The sequence below is a fragment of the Catharus ustulatus genome, chromosome 1 (genome assembly GCF_009819885.2).
Source record: "Catharus ustulatus isolate bCatUst1 chromosome 1, bCatUst1.pri.v2, whole genome shotgun sequence".
NCBI lineage: Eukaryota > Metazoa > Chordata > Aves > Passeriformes > Turdidae > Catharus > Catharus ustulatus.
In genome coordinates this window covers 42,015,600-42,032,153 of record NC_046221.1, presented here as the reverse complement: position 1 = coordinate 42,032,153, position 16,554 = coordinate 42,015,600, and the positions used below count along the sequence as shown (strand labels likewise).

General features: G+C 37.6%; 1 protein-coding gene across 10 annotated transcripts in view; it reads right to left on the bottom strand.

The window, feature by feature from the left end:
• The window catches only part of RBMS3 (RNA binding motif single stranded interacting protein 3), a 721,470-nt gene that overhangs the window by 322,097 nt on the left and 382,819 nt on the right, over positions 1-16,554 (bottom strand). For all 10 annotated transcript variants that reach the window (XM_033057439.2, XM_033057463.2, XM_033057428.2 and 7 more), the window contains one exon: positions 3,302-3,360. In XM_033057439.2, the coding sequence (XP_032913330.1) occupies positions 3,302-3,360 (59 nt within the window). The remainder of the gene's footprint in view (positions 1-3,301; positions 3,361-16,554) is intronic.

Genomic DNA, 16,554 nt, shown 5'->3' with positions numbered 1-16,554 from the left:
GATACACATCACAGGATGATGTGCTTATTTAGCAAGATAATCTCCTTTTAGAAAGTGAGACCCAAGAAAGGCAGAAAGTGAATGAGACCCAAAAGACTGGAAAGGAGCAAACAAATAGTGTGGAGTTTTCTTTTCCTTTTTTTTGTTGTTTGAATACTGGGTTTTGTTTGGGCAGTTTGGGGGAAAGGGGGATTGTGTTGGGGGGGGTGGTTGGTGGTGGTTGTTGTTTGTTGTTTTTTGCTGAGTTTTTCTAGGGAATAGTCATAGACTCCACTGTTTTAGAGACAGTTTCAACTTCTGGAAAAATCTTGGAGCAAATACATGCACAAATCCATTCACAGACCCTCAAAGGTGGTGATTAGCCCTATGCAGCACAGATTCAGAAAGAGTAAAAAATGTCACATCGCAATTTTGTCTAAAAGTATACAACCAGTCTTTGAATAGCACAGTACTATATATTTTAGTTAAACTTTGTTTCTCTTTCATAACATGAGGAGATAGGAGAAAAAAGGTCTAGCTGATAATGCTGTGAAGTAGGTGTCAAAGTGATTAGCAGATCTAGTTTAAAAAACAAGTTCTCAATGGCTCAGTATAGCACTACCTGGTGTACTGAGAAGGTTTCCTCAAAACTCTTCCTCAGGTCTGTTATTATTCACTCTTTTCCACTTTATCTTGTCCAGTGGATTAGTGAAACCATTTATTAACTGTGAAGAGGATACTAAAGAGGTAAGTGCTGCAAGCACTCTGGAGGCTTAAGATTATACTCAAATCTTAGTAAATTAAGGAGACCACAGGAAAAAAATAGGATAAAAATTCAGTACAGACAAATGAAAATTTCTAGCTCTAGGAGGGCATAATCAACAACCCAGAGCAGAGCACACAATAAGGAATGTCTAGCTGGCAGCAGCACTGGAAGGGAGTAACAAAACCATGGGCTGCAGAGAATCTCTCATCATAAACCAGCACCATTTTTCTCATGCAACACCCTGTGCCTCAGAGATGCATCTATATTTTAAATACATATAAAATTATTTATATGTATACACCAACAAGGACAAGAGTTCTGTGGTCACAGAGAAGACAAACCCCTCTGTATGATTTAACATGATGAAATTTAGGCCATCTAAAATCCTATGCCCAGCTCCAAGTCCTTCGGGTAAGGAGTGAGGTGATTAGAGAGGCCAGCAAAGTGCAATATATTGAGAAATTTAAAACAAATTGCATTTAAGAAAAAAGTTAAACAACTAGTGTTTTGTCTAAGGAAAAGATAAGGCAGATGCAGATCAGTCTTCAAATATATATGTTTGCTGCAAAAAGGAGAGGAATAAATTGCTCTACGTGTCCACTGGGGGTAAGAAAAGAAGCAATAGACTTAAATTGTGTCAAGAGAGATTTGGGTTAGACATTAGGAAATGCTTCATTATAGTGAGGAGAGGGAGTGTTAGCAGAGATTGCCTGAGGAGCTCGACGAATCTCCAGCACTGGAGGCCTTTGAGTGAAGGTTGCAGAAATATCCCTCAGCAGTGGGTTAGAGCAGATCCTGCCCCAAGGCAGGTCCTGACCTCTTCAGGTCCCTTCCACTTTAGATTCCTGGGAAGCTTTCTCTTTTTTTTTTTTTTTTGGCAGGCTTACTGAAGAGAAAGGAAACTGTATCCAGCATTTAAAGCAGCAAAACATCTATTCTTTTTATGTCATAAAGTATACTCTTAATAAATCCAATTATGTTTATGATCTTTTAATGGCACTACTTATGTCATAAAGATCCGTCTTTGAAAATACAAATAGATATCTCTGCCCTACAGTGTAATACAACAGCATCAAAGCAAACTAAAAGAAAATACCAACTCAGTAATGGCTCCTATTAAAATAATCTTAAAGCTAAGTACAATATAAAGAACACTGAAACCAGACATTTTTCTTTCTCAAAATTCTACAATTCATATTCTTTACAATATTTTCACTTCACATTTTGTGTTTCACAAACAGATCCACTCCTTTCCTTGTTTACCACTGGCAATGGGAGCAAAGGAAGTTCTGCTCACAAGGATATTCCTTTATAATGCAATCCAAAAAAAAGCAAAGAAACCACCAAACCCCAAACACAATGAGGTCCTGTTCCTGGTATGATATTCAAAGAAATACAGAGTGATGTTATCAGAATTCTGCCAGTAGAGTGCCCCAAGGAAATCAAACACACGTTCAGGCAAAAGCAAATGCACAGCAGTGTAACTTATGACAATGGCCCATGACAAATTGGTTGGTGGAGTTTTCTAAGACTAGAACTGCAGTCTTCCAATTTGCTTTTCTCCTGAGTAGCTAACAAATGCTGTTTCTGGCAGGCAATAGATAAAGTCACACGCTTCTACAAACCTCAAAAACATCTTTTGTAGAGGTAGTAGGATTTTTGTCCTGTCTCCTAATTTCCCCAGAAAGTTTCTCTTCTGCTTCTCTTCACCCCATATCTGGCCACTCACAAGATAGTCCTGAACTGCAATGCCTTTTCTTTTTACTAACACATATAGAAATGCTATCCAGGATGTGCTTCTTCTTAGGAAAACCCACTCTAGTAGATTTTTTTACTCCAAAAGTATCCTATACTCCACTAGTGGAAAGTTACAGAATCATTTTAAGGCACAGTTTCTCCCCCATAGACCCAGTAACACTGCAGATTCATAAATGAGTAACAATTCTAGTCCTGAGATACTATTACAACATTAGACAATATTTTCCTCAGCAAATACAGCTACATGCACACACTAAACATGCTATATTTAATTTAAAAATATTTTCATACATTAGCAGAGAAATTAGGAACATAAAACTGGAAGAGAAATTATTTCTATATCTCGGTATTGCAACTTGTATATCTATTTGTGTCATAAAAATATTTTCTTCTTCCATTAGCATATGCCAAGACTTCACAGAAATATAAAAATTAGACCAGGTTTTCCTTGGGAAACTTTTCCCAAAGGTTTCCCAGCTTTATATAGGAAATCAATTTGCATCACTGATGATATCATTCAAATCAGACAGCACTATGTGGTTAGAAGGTAATTTACTCTTCTGCTGAAGCAATTTGATACTTGTTCTGATTTGTGATTTTCATTTTGTTTGTTAATGAAAAAAATTAATGAGCAATGTTACTGGAAGCACAACTCAAAGCTTTGGCATTATTAAATATGTTTGTAATATACTGTGCATTATGTTGATTGCACAGTTGGAGTCAGAGCTTTGGCAGTCAAGCCACCAGTCAATCATTCAAAGTGATAATGAACTCACAGGGTGGACACATGGCACGTACCTTTGCACTGATTTGTGTTTTTGTCAAGAATTGCCTTTGTGGATACAATTTTCCCATACCTATGGAGAAAACAAAAATCAGAGGTACAAGTTACTACATTTTAGTAAAATACATAGTGATTTTTTCATGCATATATAACACATATCCCAGGAAGAGGTCTAGAGCTCTTGAAAAATGTTCATCTGATAATCCTGGAGAGAACCCTTATGCCACTAGTTCAAACACTTTTAGAGTTCCCCTGAAGAGCATTTGCCATAACCCATCCATCTCTGGGCCATGCACTGCCAGCATAAATGCCAATCACAGTAAGGATTTTAGAACCCTGATGCTAGAAAAGAGACTTTTTTGACTAAATTAAGTTGGTTTAGTTTAAATACAGACGGACTACATTCCTTCAGGATTAACGAAAATGTAAGAATTATGGTCACTTTTTATATGCAGGCACTCACAGCTGTGCTCGTGTGCATCCATGTCTATGTGTATACACTCAATCTAGTTTGGATAAACAGAACCTTTCAGGTTTGTGTGCATCCCCCAAGCTCTTTCCAAGATGAATGTTAATACTCATTTGAATTAATATCACTTCCCATAGATAGCATGGCACTGCACTGCAATTTGATAGACTTAGCATGGTGAAGAGGGAATTCGGGCAACTACACCTTGTTAAATATAGCAACTAGACCATAAAATAGGTATCTCTGTTTACCTCACATAGATTAAGACTAAAAATGAAGACTTAATAGTAAGTATCACAAAATCCTGGTAAAAGATCACAGAAGATGATATTTATGGATGAACATAAGACATCAGAAGAATAAGTAAAATAATTTTATTTCTCAAATCACTGAGACATCTTGTTCTTCATTGCAGAGAACTTCCCTTAAAATGCCCTTTGCCACATTTTTTAAAAAGCATTATATATACTCTGATATTGGGTTTTCATTTGGAGGACTTCTCCATGAAACACAAGTTTCTATGTCCACAAAGGATGTATTACTACAAAAGATTTAAGAAAATAATATCTTCTAATGGCAAAGAAACACCCATGGAAAATAACCAACATCAATTACAAACCATTGAAACATTGAAATGTATGGTAGGCAAATGCTTATTTAATTAATCTTTGTTAACAGCAATATAAATTTGGTGTTAGTGACTTCTACTTAAAATCCAGAAACCAGAATGTGAAAAACCTTGCTTCTATTCCTTTCTCTGCCTCAGGAGGAAATCCATGTCTCCCACTACCCAGAAAAGAAATCAAGAACTCTAAGGGCAGTTAGAGCACTGTTCCGCATATTCACGAACACACTATTCTTAGTTACACCTCCCCCCCAAAAAGCCCAAAAACAAAACAAAAACAAAACAAAACAAAAAAACAAAAACAAAAAGAAAAAAAAAAACAGAACAGAGGGAGAAAGAGGGAGTAGAACCATAACTCAGAGTGTTAAACAGACCTTTGGGTTTCAGCCTGGATCAAGAAAACACTTAAATACCTCATGAAGGGGAATAGCACCTGTGGGATAGACTGGGAATGGCCCAACTAAATGTACTCTTTGATACCAGCAAAAGTTTGAGACAAAGTTCTCAGCTGAAATTTCCATACTGCAAGTGACATGTAGCCACTCAGCTTAAGATAAAGGACACTGTCTCTCCCTCTCTCTTTACTCTGTTCTCCTGAGTGATACAAAGTGAGACTTTCCATTTTAATATTTTTGCTTTCCCTAAGAACCCCCAAAAGCATTTGTTTCCATTTGACTCCATTTGAGAAAGAAAAACATGTTTTGCTTCATTTTGTTTCAGTTTAAAACTAGTCAGGAGGAGGAGGGAATACTGACCGAAGGGTATTAACAATTTGTGTAAACTAAATCAAGTGAACTAAATCAGCTATTTTTTAGGAACCAAAAGTCATACAAGCCTTTCTCCCCTTAACCTCTCTCCACCCCCTTTTTTTTGCTGACTCTGTAGACCAGAAAGATTTTGGGCTCTGAAGGCAGTTGCAATCCATTCTTCACTGCACTATGATGGATACACAGGCATGTAGTTGAGAATCTCTTTGCCATTGCTGGCTCCACTCCAACCAAATACATAACAGATTTAATGTTAACCATGAGATCACATGCTTTTCTAACCTCAGGTGTTTCCAGAACTGGTGCCTTTATACTCACTCATGTTCCACTTAATTTTATAATTCTTCATGGTAGTACCTGAAGTTGACTTTGGCCTCTAAGACATTAGAGCACACGTCTTAGAAGGCAAAGAAAAATTCAATTCAGTGATTTATGGCTGTTCAGTGGGTCACCTCACCAGCAGGAAATTTGGCCTGTGCTCTGTATCTTCATTTATTTGATTTACATAGATTTAATACTAAATTCATGAAAAAAAAGCACAAAAGCACGCCTATCTTGTACAGTAATCCACCTCTGACAGATACATAGAAAAAGAAACCAACAAAAATCATCGGCTAACCCACAACAACCTCAAATAAAACACAACCCCCACCTAAACTTCCGCCAACAAAACTCAACACCTAGCCTGCATTTCAGCCCAGCCACTCCTAATGAATTTATATGTTGTTTCATCCAAGTCACATGAGAGCTAGAAGTTTACATTTCTTACCAGCAGAGATGGGCATTTGTGGTTCCACTTCTTTTATTACAGATTTCATAGAGTTACTTGCTATGTACTGCAATCCTGCAAACACTTAGTTACACTAGAGATTTTACTCACAGAATTCTGTACCATTCAGGAAATGCTTCTCCCTACATTCAAAGTTATGTGCACACCTTCACGTTTGCAAAAACAGACATCAGAGTGGTAAGAGGCACCACAATAACAAACACTGTTATAGGCAATTAGCCATATGTTGGCGATTTAATCTACTGCTGTAAACCCCGAGTGATACCAGAAGAAAGTAATTGGAATTAATTTGGACACTGTTTTGCTAAATATTTGAAGTAATTATTCTACAGTAATCAGAACATCAGTTCTGATGAAGAATGTTAGTTTGTGTGCTGCATGAAATCAAGAAGGTATTTTGTTCCTACAAATGCAGTCATATTTCTTTCTCTCATGTGTGAAGTGTAGTATTAAGCTATAGCTGTTTGGTTGCTTGTTTTACCTTTAATCATGATTTGATTCACCTAGAAGTACAAAAAAATGTATTCAATAGGAATGTTCACAAAAATAAGGATAAAATGCATCACAAGAGTTTACCTCTTGTCTTACATTTAAATAGAAACTATTACAAAATTTGACAACCTGCAGACCTGTGTTTTATAAACTACTGATATCATTAATATAAAGAAATAACAGATATGGTCTCCTGGTTGTGAGAAAATGTGAGCACTATTTAATTTTCTCTTGAGTACAGTTCGTGGAAGCACTCTTTCAAAGATATTGAATCAAAAATTCTGGTCATAAAAGGATGACTGTGGATTTGAGTTCACCTCAATGCCATATTACCAACCCTTCAAAATAATGGCTGTATTATTGTGATAACCTAGTGCATCATGCTAGCCAAGGAAATAGATATAATGAATTTGAGATGGCTACCTCAAAAATGTGTCTATTGAGCATCTGAACTGAAATTGCTGTTCAAAACATTTCCAGACACTCTTCCTGAAGTGTTATCCAAATGCATAGTAACCACTAACAAAATTTGTTCAAGTGCTTTTAAAAATCCTTGTAATTGTTTACATTTAATTATGCTTTTAATTCTTTGTTATGCAATAATTTTCACAGAAAACCAGGTGGTCAGATTTTGAAATAGCTTTCTTATCAGGAGAAACTGCACAGATTATGACTTCAGCACATTAATGAAGAACCCATGCACTGAAATAGTGACTAGTCTCATAATATATAAGGACTGCAAAGAAAATTATGAAGTCTAAAATCTGCGGGTTCCAGAATAGAGAGATACTTGGATAACTCATTGCCACAACCCACACTGATGCCCCAACAGAGACATCACTACAAAAAGCTATTGGACAGCTTCTGTGAGGGAAAATCTGACATGAAATTAAAAGCTAAGACATATTTGTGATCTGGAAGTCACATACCACCAGAAACTGTGAGAGGATACCACAGTTGAGAGGATACCAGAGTAGCATCACCACATGTTGTCCCTGTTTTAACATCAGGCACCTCCACAGCTGCTGAAACAAATTCCTATCTGGCCCAGCCCAGCCACTCTTACATTCCAAGGAAACATTCATTTGGAGGTGGAAATACCTTCTTAAAAACATATCCAGTTTTACTCTATCTAGTATGTATCAGTGAAACAGTTGAAGTAATCTGACATACACTATTAAAATTACAAAGGTCACTCAAAAACTCCTCACTTGCCAGCAGCAGTAACTGATACCATGCCACACAAAAGTTAGAACAAAGGGAAGAGCCCACAGAGCTCTGCACAGAGAAACAATCTCCCTGTTCAGTCCTGGCCATAGAGCTATGTCAAAAATCACTCTGGAGAGCTCCATCCCATTGCACCCCACATTTTCAGACTAGTCAGCAGACTCAGGAAAGATGCAAGCAATGCAAAATAAGCCCTTAATGTATGTAGATCAAAGCAGACCACTTTAAGAGCTTTCAGGCAGGCGGTCGATCGGCACTTACACTGCAGACAAAGCTCAACACAATCATTTTCAGGAAGTTATTTGATAACTGCTGTTAAAATGGAGATAGTTCCTGAAGGAAACCATTCAGCTGTGAGTGATACCCCTTGTAAGATGCATGAACCTTAACCACAGCCAAGCCCAAAAAGAGGAGAATTTGCTGTCTCAAAGCACACAAAGAATTTGAGCCATTTCTCCTCCTGCCTTCGAGTGCAGGGTACGTAAGTGGACAGCTAGAGTTAGGTGACAAGTGAGATTCAGCTTAAAGACTAGCTCAAGGCAGAGGAGTCAGGTGCCACCCACCCCACTGCTGGCAGGCAATGTGCCAAGAGAGGAAGCTGGCTGAGCTACAGCTGTGACCAGGAGTTACTGCATCAAATAATGGATTTCCTAGGAGGCCAGGCTGGTGGGGGCCACGCAAACTTTTAAACTTTTCCATGCCGTCATAGGAAACAAAACCTCTGGGATGGGCACAGCATGTTCTGTCTTTCAAGCCAACCTTCAGGCTGGCACAGCTAGTCCTGTAACACGGGATGTCTGTGGGACCAGACAGGATAAATCTCTCACCACTCACCAGACTCTGTGGTGCACATGTCCTGCCATCCTCTTCTACAAGGCAGTGGGCGCATAGGCATGTATAAAATACAGCTTTTACCCAATTCCAACCACTGCTTGTGTGCTTCAAATAAAAGCGAAGCTTGGAATTGAAACTCAAGTAACCAGTGCAGAGAACTCTTCCTTGCTTAGTAAAAACCAATGGAGTTATCATGCAATTTCTGAGTTCAGAGCTTAATAATTATATCCTCAGCATTTGAGTTCACTCAAGGCCTCAAGCACTGCTCCAAGCACAATCCACCCAACTGAAAACAGTCTGCGTTTCTGGGCATTTAGGTAATGTATGCTTTTATCTTGGGAACTTTTGCACTGGGATGAATTTGACCAGCAGTAATTGGATTTAGATAAGCAACTCTGAGGCTCTTTCATTCTTGTGAATTAATATCTAAATAGCATAGCCAGGTTTATTTTGTTTAAAGCAGACTCCATTAGGCAAATGATGGATTTTGGGAGAAAATAAAGCCCACATTATGGAGACCTAAAGTATGGAAAGAATTGCTGTTGAATTTCTTGGAGAGACATTTTTCCTATAATACACTGTGACATTAACTTACAACATCCAAATACACACAAAGGGGAAATTCACACCAAAATTTTTTTCTTTTATATTTGCATTATAATTTCTGGGCATTTCATCTACTACATGGCATTTTAAATGCTTGCATTTTTTCCCCCAAAATATAGGACATTACTATTCTGTCCCTTAACAAAGACCGAGTTGCTTAGTTGGCCTTTCTCTGTATATTACTTTTAATTAAAACAAAACAAAAACCTGAGAATTTAAGACAAAATTCTCATATTCTCCCAAAAATACAACAACAAAATACATGCCACTCAGAGCACCTTCCACAGACCAGTGTGTGGCTTGGGGAACAAACTGGTGTACTGGACTGACAAGGCTATGCTTCTGTAAGAATTTAACATTTGGATGTTCTGTCTTCTCTAATTATATTGTCTGGCAGTCATGTTTACAAAAGTCATTCCTTCAGTCAGTAAAACACAAGCTTTTGACAGTCTCACACAGCATCCCGCTGGACAAAACGTGCAGCACACAACTGGATAAACACATCATGCAATGGGTGAGCAACTGGCTGATGGGTTGGGCACAAAGGGTTACAGTGAATAAGGGTACATGGGGCTGGGCATGGGCACTAGGGGGGTTCCACAGGGCTCTATCCTCAGCCCAGTGCTCAAAATCTTCATAAATGGCTTGGACATAGGACTGCAAGGGACACTAAGTTTGCAGAGGATACAAAATTGGGAGGAGCTGTTGTGTCTCTCAAGGGCAGAGAGACCTCGACAAATCAGAGGACTGTGCAGTCATGAACAATATGAAGTCTAACAAGGGAAAGTGACAGATTCTGTGCTTGGGACAGGGTAACCCTGGATGTAGGGACAGACTGGGGAACAAGAGGCTGAAGAGCAGCACTGCACAAAGAGACCTGGGGGTTCTGGTTGATGGCAAACTGAATGTGAGTCAGCAATGCCCTGGCAGCCTGGAGAGCCAGTCCTGTCCTCGGTGCATCAGGGACAGCATCACCAGCTGGGCAAGGGAGGGGACTGTCCTGCTCTGCTCTGAGCTGGGGCAGCCTCATCTCGAGTGCTGGGGGCAGCTTTGGGTACCACAATCTAAGAGGTACAAAGCTAACAGAGAGTATCCAAAGGAGGTCTGTGAAGATGGTGAGGGATCTAGAGGGAAACCCTATGAGGAGTGGCTGAGGTCATTTGGCCTGTTCAGCCTCAAGGAGACTGAGGGGAGACCTCACTGCAGTTACAACTTCCTCATGAGGAAGAGGAGGGGCAGGCACTGATCTCTTCCTTGTGGTGACCAGTGACAGGACCTGAGGGAATAGCCTAAAGTTGCATCAGAGGACATTTAAGTTAAAGTTCTTCACCCAAAGGGTGACTTTGATGGTCCTGGTGGGTCTCTTCTAATTCTTCACAGAATATTCTGCAGAGTTAGTAAGAAATTTAGACTAACAATTGTCCAAGAGTTTCAGAAACATCACCAAAAAAGGGAGAGGGGCCTCTTAAATCTTTTGTTAGTATATCTGAACCAGCCATGGACTTTCAGAAGGGATCCTGAAAAATAAGCACCAAATTCTGGAAGGTCAGATCACCAATTTTGAAACTAAGACCTTATATTTCTGTTCCTAACAGCACAATTAGAAGCCTAATTTTAAGTAGATAGTAATGAACATTGTAGCATGTGAGAAGAGTGAATTTTCAAGAGAATGCAAGACAATGAATCACTAAAACATATACATATTCAATAGTATCTTCTGGTACAGATATTTACTACTAAGGGTTTAGTGATTTCACACTACATGGGCCTATTAGTCACCATTATCCCACATCCACTGAAAATATATTTATCAGAACTAAGAGAGAGGAAAAACTACGAAATCCATAAAATAACTATTTTATGTAACGTGTCTATAAACACTGTTATTGCTTTAGACAAATAAAATCCAAGATCTTACCATTCTATTGAAGAGCAGTTCCACGTTAGGAAGAAAGAACCTAAAAAGCTATTACAGATTATGGATCATGCCATTTATTTTAACACTGCATTTACAGATCATATTCAGAAAGCCCACTTCTCAGAAGATGCAAGCACCACCTATCTCAAATCACAGGGCTCTAATACAGCCCTGGAAGGCTGTGTTAGGACCTTTGGTGCTCTTCTATTGAAAAAGAGGGAAAACTTGGTAGTTTTAGGGAAGTCTGCTTCTTGTAATATTTCAACAATTTTAGAAAGATAATCCTGTAATAAACAGGTATGTAAAGAAACATCTATAACTAAAAAATTCCTCTGCTGTTAAAATTCTAGTTTTCCTTTCCAAAGGAAAATCCACGGCTATTAAAGCCCAGGAATGTGTCCCACATTCACCCTCACGAAAATGAAAGACACATCTCACATTAAAGTTAGAAATCTATTCACAAGACAACACGTATTTACCAGGAAAGAGAGAGCCATACTTCATATTCCAACTAATCTGCATTTATATATTTGTATATGAACCTTCACCTCTGGAAAAACACTTTCATATGAAAGTGTGCAGGCTTGAAGGTTTATTGCAATTGTTTTAAGTACTTGGGAAATTAAACAGAAAGGTAAAACAGAAGTCAAAGTAAATGAAATTTAAACAAACATAACATTTGTTGAAATAGTAAGACCTTGAACTTTCAGACCTGCAAGACATATATCATTTTAGTCGTTCACAGGTAACTTTTCCTGTAACCTTGTCCCTCTCTTTGCCAAAATCAGAATAAGAACTTTTTTTTCCAACACGTAAATGAAATTAAGTGGCTTAATCCAACACTTGCAGAAATAAAAAATAGGTCTTTTTTGTTGCCTTCAGTAGGTACAACCTCAAATCCTATTGACAGAGTTTATAATAAGGCTGTCACACTCTTGTTACCCAGGACAGAATAAAACGCCATTTACTAATGTGGCACTCCCTACAATACCCTGAAATTTTACAGAGTTTTTCCTCAGCTTATTGCAAGGAAGACACTTGGTTATTAGCTGCAGTTTCTATTCTAAATGCTGTTTATTCTTAATTAGTGCTATGTATTATATTAATATTAAATCTGTATATTTAAATATTGAAGCTATTTAAGACTATTTAAAAATTGATTACATTATTGTATATCATATTAAAATCATGACATTTATGTTTTTACTTTGATAGAAAGCTATGTTTTTCCCTCACAGTTCTGCCATGACAAATAACCAGTGTTAATAATTAATTAGCAAAATATTCTACAGTTGCTAAATTAAGTATGGAAAACTAAATTCATGCACAAATTAATAACTATGATTTCATGCAGTACAGTTCAGTTCTTTTTCTGGGCCATCATTAAATCTTCAATTACTAATTATTCCACATTTTCAAGACTTCAGATGTCTTAAAAAATAAAATGCAATTTTTGTTTGCACTCAGCAGTGCCTCTAAATTTTCTGTATGATAGAAGGCACTATTGGGAAGACAGTTTAGGGGTCTGAAAGCCTTCACAGAATGAGATATGGTTTACTGTAGCCTGTCACAAATGATAATGCCAGGCATACACTCATTTTCAAAGGGCAGTGGAATATAAAAAGTCCAAATCTTTTCTACTATAAAGACACTGCTCATCGGCATTGAAAATAAAAAAAAAAATTAAGCAGTTCTTCAAACTTGAAGAATTTTCTCTATCCAACAATTCGATTATTTTAGATATTGTGGAAATACCCGCCTCCTCCCCAACATATCATTCCAAAGTGTAGAATTTATTTGCTTTGTATGTTCTAACATGCTGTGATGTCTTGAATCCGATTTCTCATTCACAAGCCTTGCTTACTTTTGGAAGATTCATTGTTAAATTACAGTTGGTACGAGCCAGCATGCCAGCATACCATGATATTAATCTCTGAAGTGTTCAATCATTTAACAATAGCTTCATTATTCAAGGGAACTCTAAGCACTCAGTTTGTGAAGATTTTCTGACATTTCCAGAAAACAATTTACTCTTAAAAGAATTCAGTGACTGCAATATATTGTCATATATATATAGATATATATATACACATGCCGCAATCAGATGGTTCTTCTCTAATAATAGGCAAGAAAAAGAAGAGGAATTGAAAAGAAAAGGAATTACAGATAAAAGCAAGAACTCCAGCTACCACCAGGGACTGTGAACTCAAACTGATAATTTAAAGCTAAAGCATTTTATAGGGTTCACACAGAGGCCACTTGAGTCAAAGGTGTGAGTGAGACTTCTTGAGTTCACACAGCTCCCATTTCATTATTTGCAAGTTAGAAAAAATTCAGGTACTTGGGTTGTCTTTAGAAACAACACAGTTTTGAGAGGAACTGTTTCTTCAGTATTTTACATTGCAAAAATACATCATTTGGGAACTACATCATAGAAAATATTCTTTTTCTTCAATATATTTATTTTAATCCTTTTATTTCCAGGGCTGGAATGTCACAGTTGTATTCATCTTCCAAAGACTGAACTTTGAAAAAAGTGGCACAGAGATGCATATTTTTTTCTGCCTGAAATTTTCAAGAAGAAACAACAAGAGCTTGGATTTGGATTTTTACAATTATGCAGGCAAAAGTTCACACTGCTTACCCAGAACTGGGACAGAATACCTCTGGGTTTGAGTTCCTTTGAATTTTAATTCCATCTAGTATATTTATAAAAGAAAAGATTTTTTAGTGCATTTATTTGTACAACTCTAACAGTGATAGGCTGGGGAGAGTGTGTGAAAACACATTCGATAAGCTATTTGTTTGTGATATTTTTGAATACTCGTGTACATGTACAATTTCTGGCATGTTGAACTTAAAACAGGATGAATGACATTTCTCAAGGTTAAATTAATGTGCTTGTTTGGTGTGGAAAGTCCTCCCTACAGCCTCGACACAGCCAACAGATGTGCATAGGACATAGGAGTGCCTGCTCCCAGTCAGGCAGGGCTTTGCTTTCCTCAGTGCAAGGCCTGTAACCACCACAGAAATTAGTCTGAAAAAGACAAATCTGCTCTGGCTGGTAACTCACCACAGCTCCCAGGTATTTTCCAAAACCTTCTTTTGAGTGACAGTTATGTCAACAATGAAATTGAAACTAGGTAAAGCTGCCCCACATGCAATATAGATACACAATTTATGAATCATGTAATAATATTATGTTTTTAAATCCACTAAAAACTTGCAAGTGAATGCAGTATTAAATGGAGTGTCACATGATACAAAAATACGTTTACAAGTTTAAAAAGATATTTAGTTTAGAGTCACTGTCTATTGTATAAATAATTCTTCACTCTTTATTATCCAAAACCAGATGGACATATTTGAACATGTTAGGCTCACTGTGTCAGGTGGATAAATATCTTTGGAGGGAGAAAGCTTATTAAAAACTTCACTTTGGATGAGACTCTTGCTTTCCAGAAATGTGGTACCCTACTGCTGGCTCCAAGGGCTACCCAAATTTACACTGATAAAGCAATTGCTTCATGTCTTTAAGTATAGAAGTTCTACTTTAAGAAGACATTAAGGGCCAGGTTGTGCAGCATAACCAGCATGTCCTGTAGCTCTCTGCTTATCAGTCAACACTTCTGAGTCTAAGAAAAACAAAATTTTCATTAACCAAAATCTCAGGCTTTGTGCCAGCTGCTCCCACTTGGCCATTAGTATTCTACAGGAGAAAAGCCAACACTGGCAATTGATGTGCTCTGCTGTGGTTCAGTTTGTGCCCAAAAACAGCCAAATAGGACCAGGAAGGGATGAGACAAGCCACGGGATTCATTAAAGAAATAAACTCTTTATATCCATAGAGTCTTCCGTCCTTAAAAGGACACTTGGTTGGTCCTGCTGGGCAGAGCCCTAGATGGAAAGCAATAAAGAGATGCATTGTAGCCTATCCCTTCTGAAAAATCCATGGGCAGATCTACAGAAAGGCACAAGAATTGAAATATTTTAAGTTTCTGATGAAAAATTTTATCCCAGGAACAAAAGACTCACTGAAAAAACACAGTGAGCCCATTTTGAAATCTGACCAGTAATTCTGAATTTGGAAGCAATTTAGCTTTAGTGGCTTGGGAACCCTCAAGAAAAGACTTTTTTATATTACTGGCTTCAGGCATCTTCAAATAAACTAATTAAATAAGATACAATCCTCAAACCATATAAAGATACACATGGAAAATCTGAGACCTCATTCTGAGTATTGGGCATACTTTGAGAGAGAGAGAACTGTGATTCACTGGGATAAATCCACATCTTCCTGAAACTGGTCAAGGAGCACAGTGTGGTCAATTCCTCTTTAATGCACAAGAAAAGGTTACGAAGTCAATTTTGATATTAAAAAATTAGAAATAAATGTAAGACATCCTTTTCTTTTGTTTATGTATTTCAAGCCTTTGTTATAGGCTCAGGCTGTATTTTCATGCTTCTCTTTAGAGCCATGAGGGAAAGAAGCCTACATTTTTATAAGAATTGAAAGCTCAGTTCTCTACCTTATCACATGCCTAAGGAACTAAGGTTTTAAGAAACAAATACTGTGAACCTAGCAATAAAATTTTGAGGCATGGCAACACCAAGGGCTACATCTTCATCAAATATTAGTGAACAACCTCAGCTAGGGTAAGAGCACTGCTTGACAGTTGCATGGTTTGGGTCCCAGAAAACAATCCCAAGGAAGAAAAAAATATAGCAAAGAACAAATCCAGCCTCTGATCTATTCCTGACTTTATAAAACGAGCTGGATTTAAAGATAGATCAAAACCCCAGTGCTGACATCCCTCACTTACTGCTATCACACACATAAATATTATGTATATATCTATATATATACATATATGCTTATATAGATATCTATACAGATAAATTATATTCCAGCATATCTATTCTGCCAAATATAATCTCCCAAAGGTGCTGGGTTTAAAAATTAGTAACACAAAATTTACAATGATCACTTATAGCAGCAAGTTGACTGCTTTTTGAACATCCATCAGTAGCAGTGCAAGCACAAAACCTATGTACAGAGGTCTCAGTCATTCCTAATGGTGTCAAAAACACATTCTACAAGAAACAGGCAAATATTCTGAAAATATTTACAACTGTGAATGACTGAATTCATGTCCTGGACAGTCTTGAATGCACCCAATGGCCAACTTTCATCAACCTAGCACCTGCAGTATCAGACCGTATATTTATGCATTCCTGAAACATCTTACTCATCAACATCATTTGCACTCTTCCTTCCCACTTACTCAGACCTTGGCAGTTTCTGACCCTTTCAATTTCTGCTGTTCAAGAAAGGAAGTTCTCAAAAGACCAACATCTTGAATAAGAAGCCAAGGCAAAAGAAAAGGTCTCCTCTGGCTACAGTAATTTCACAATTATAAGCCGCACTGAGTATAAGCTGCACTTCCGGGTGCCAGCAACTTTTCATTCTTTGTCCATACATAAGCCGCACCTGATTATAAGCCGTACATTACAATACAGAGTGTGATAAAAGGTATCT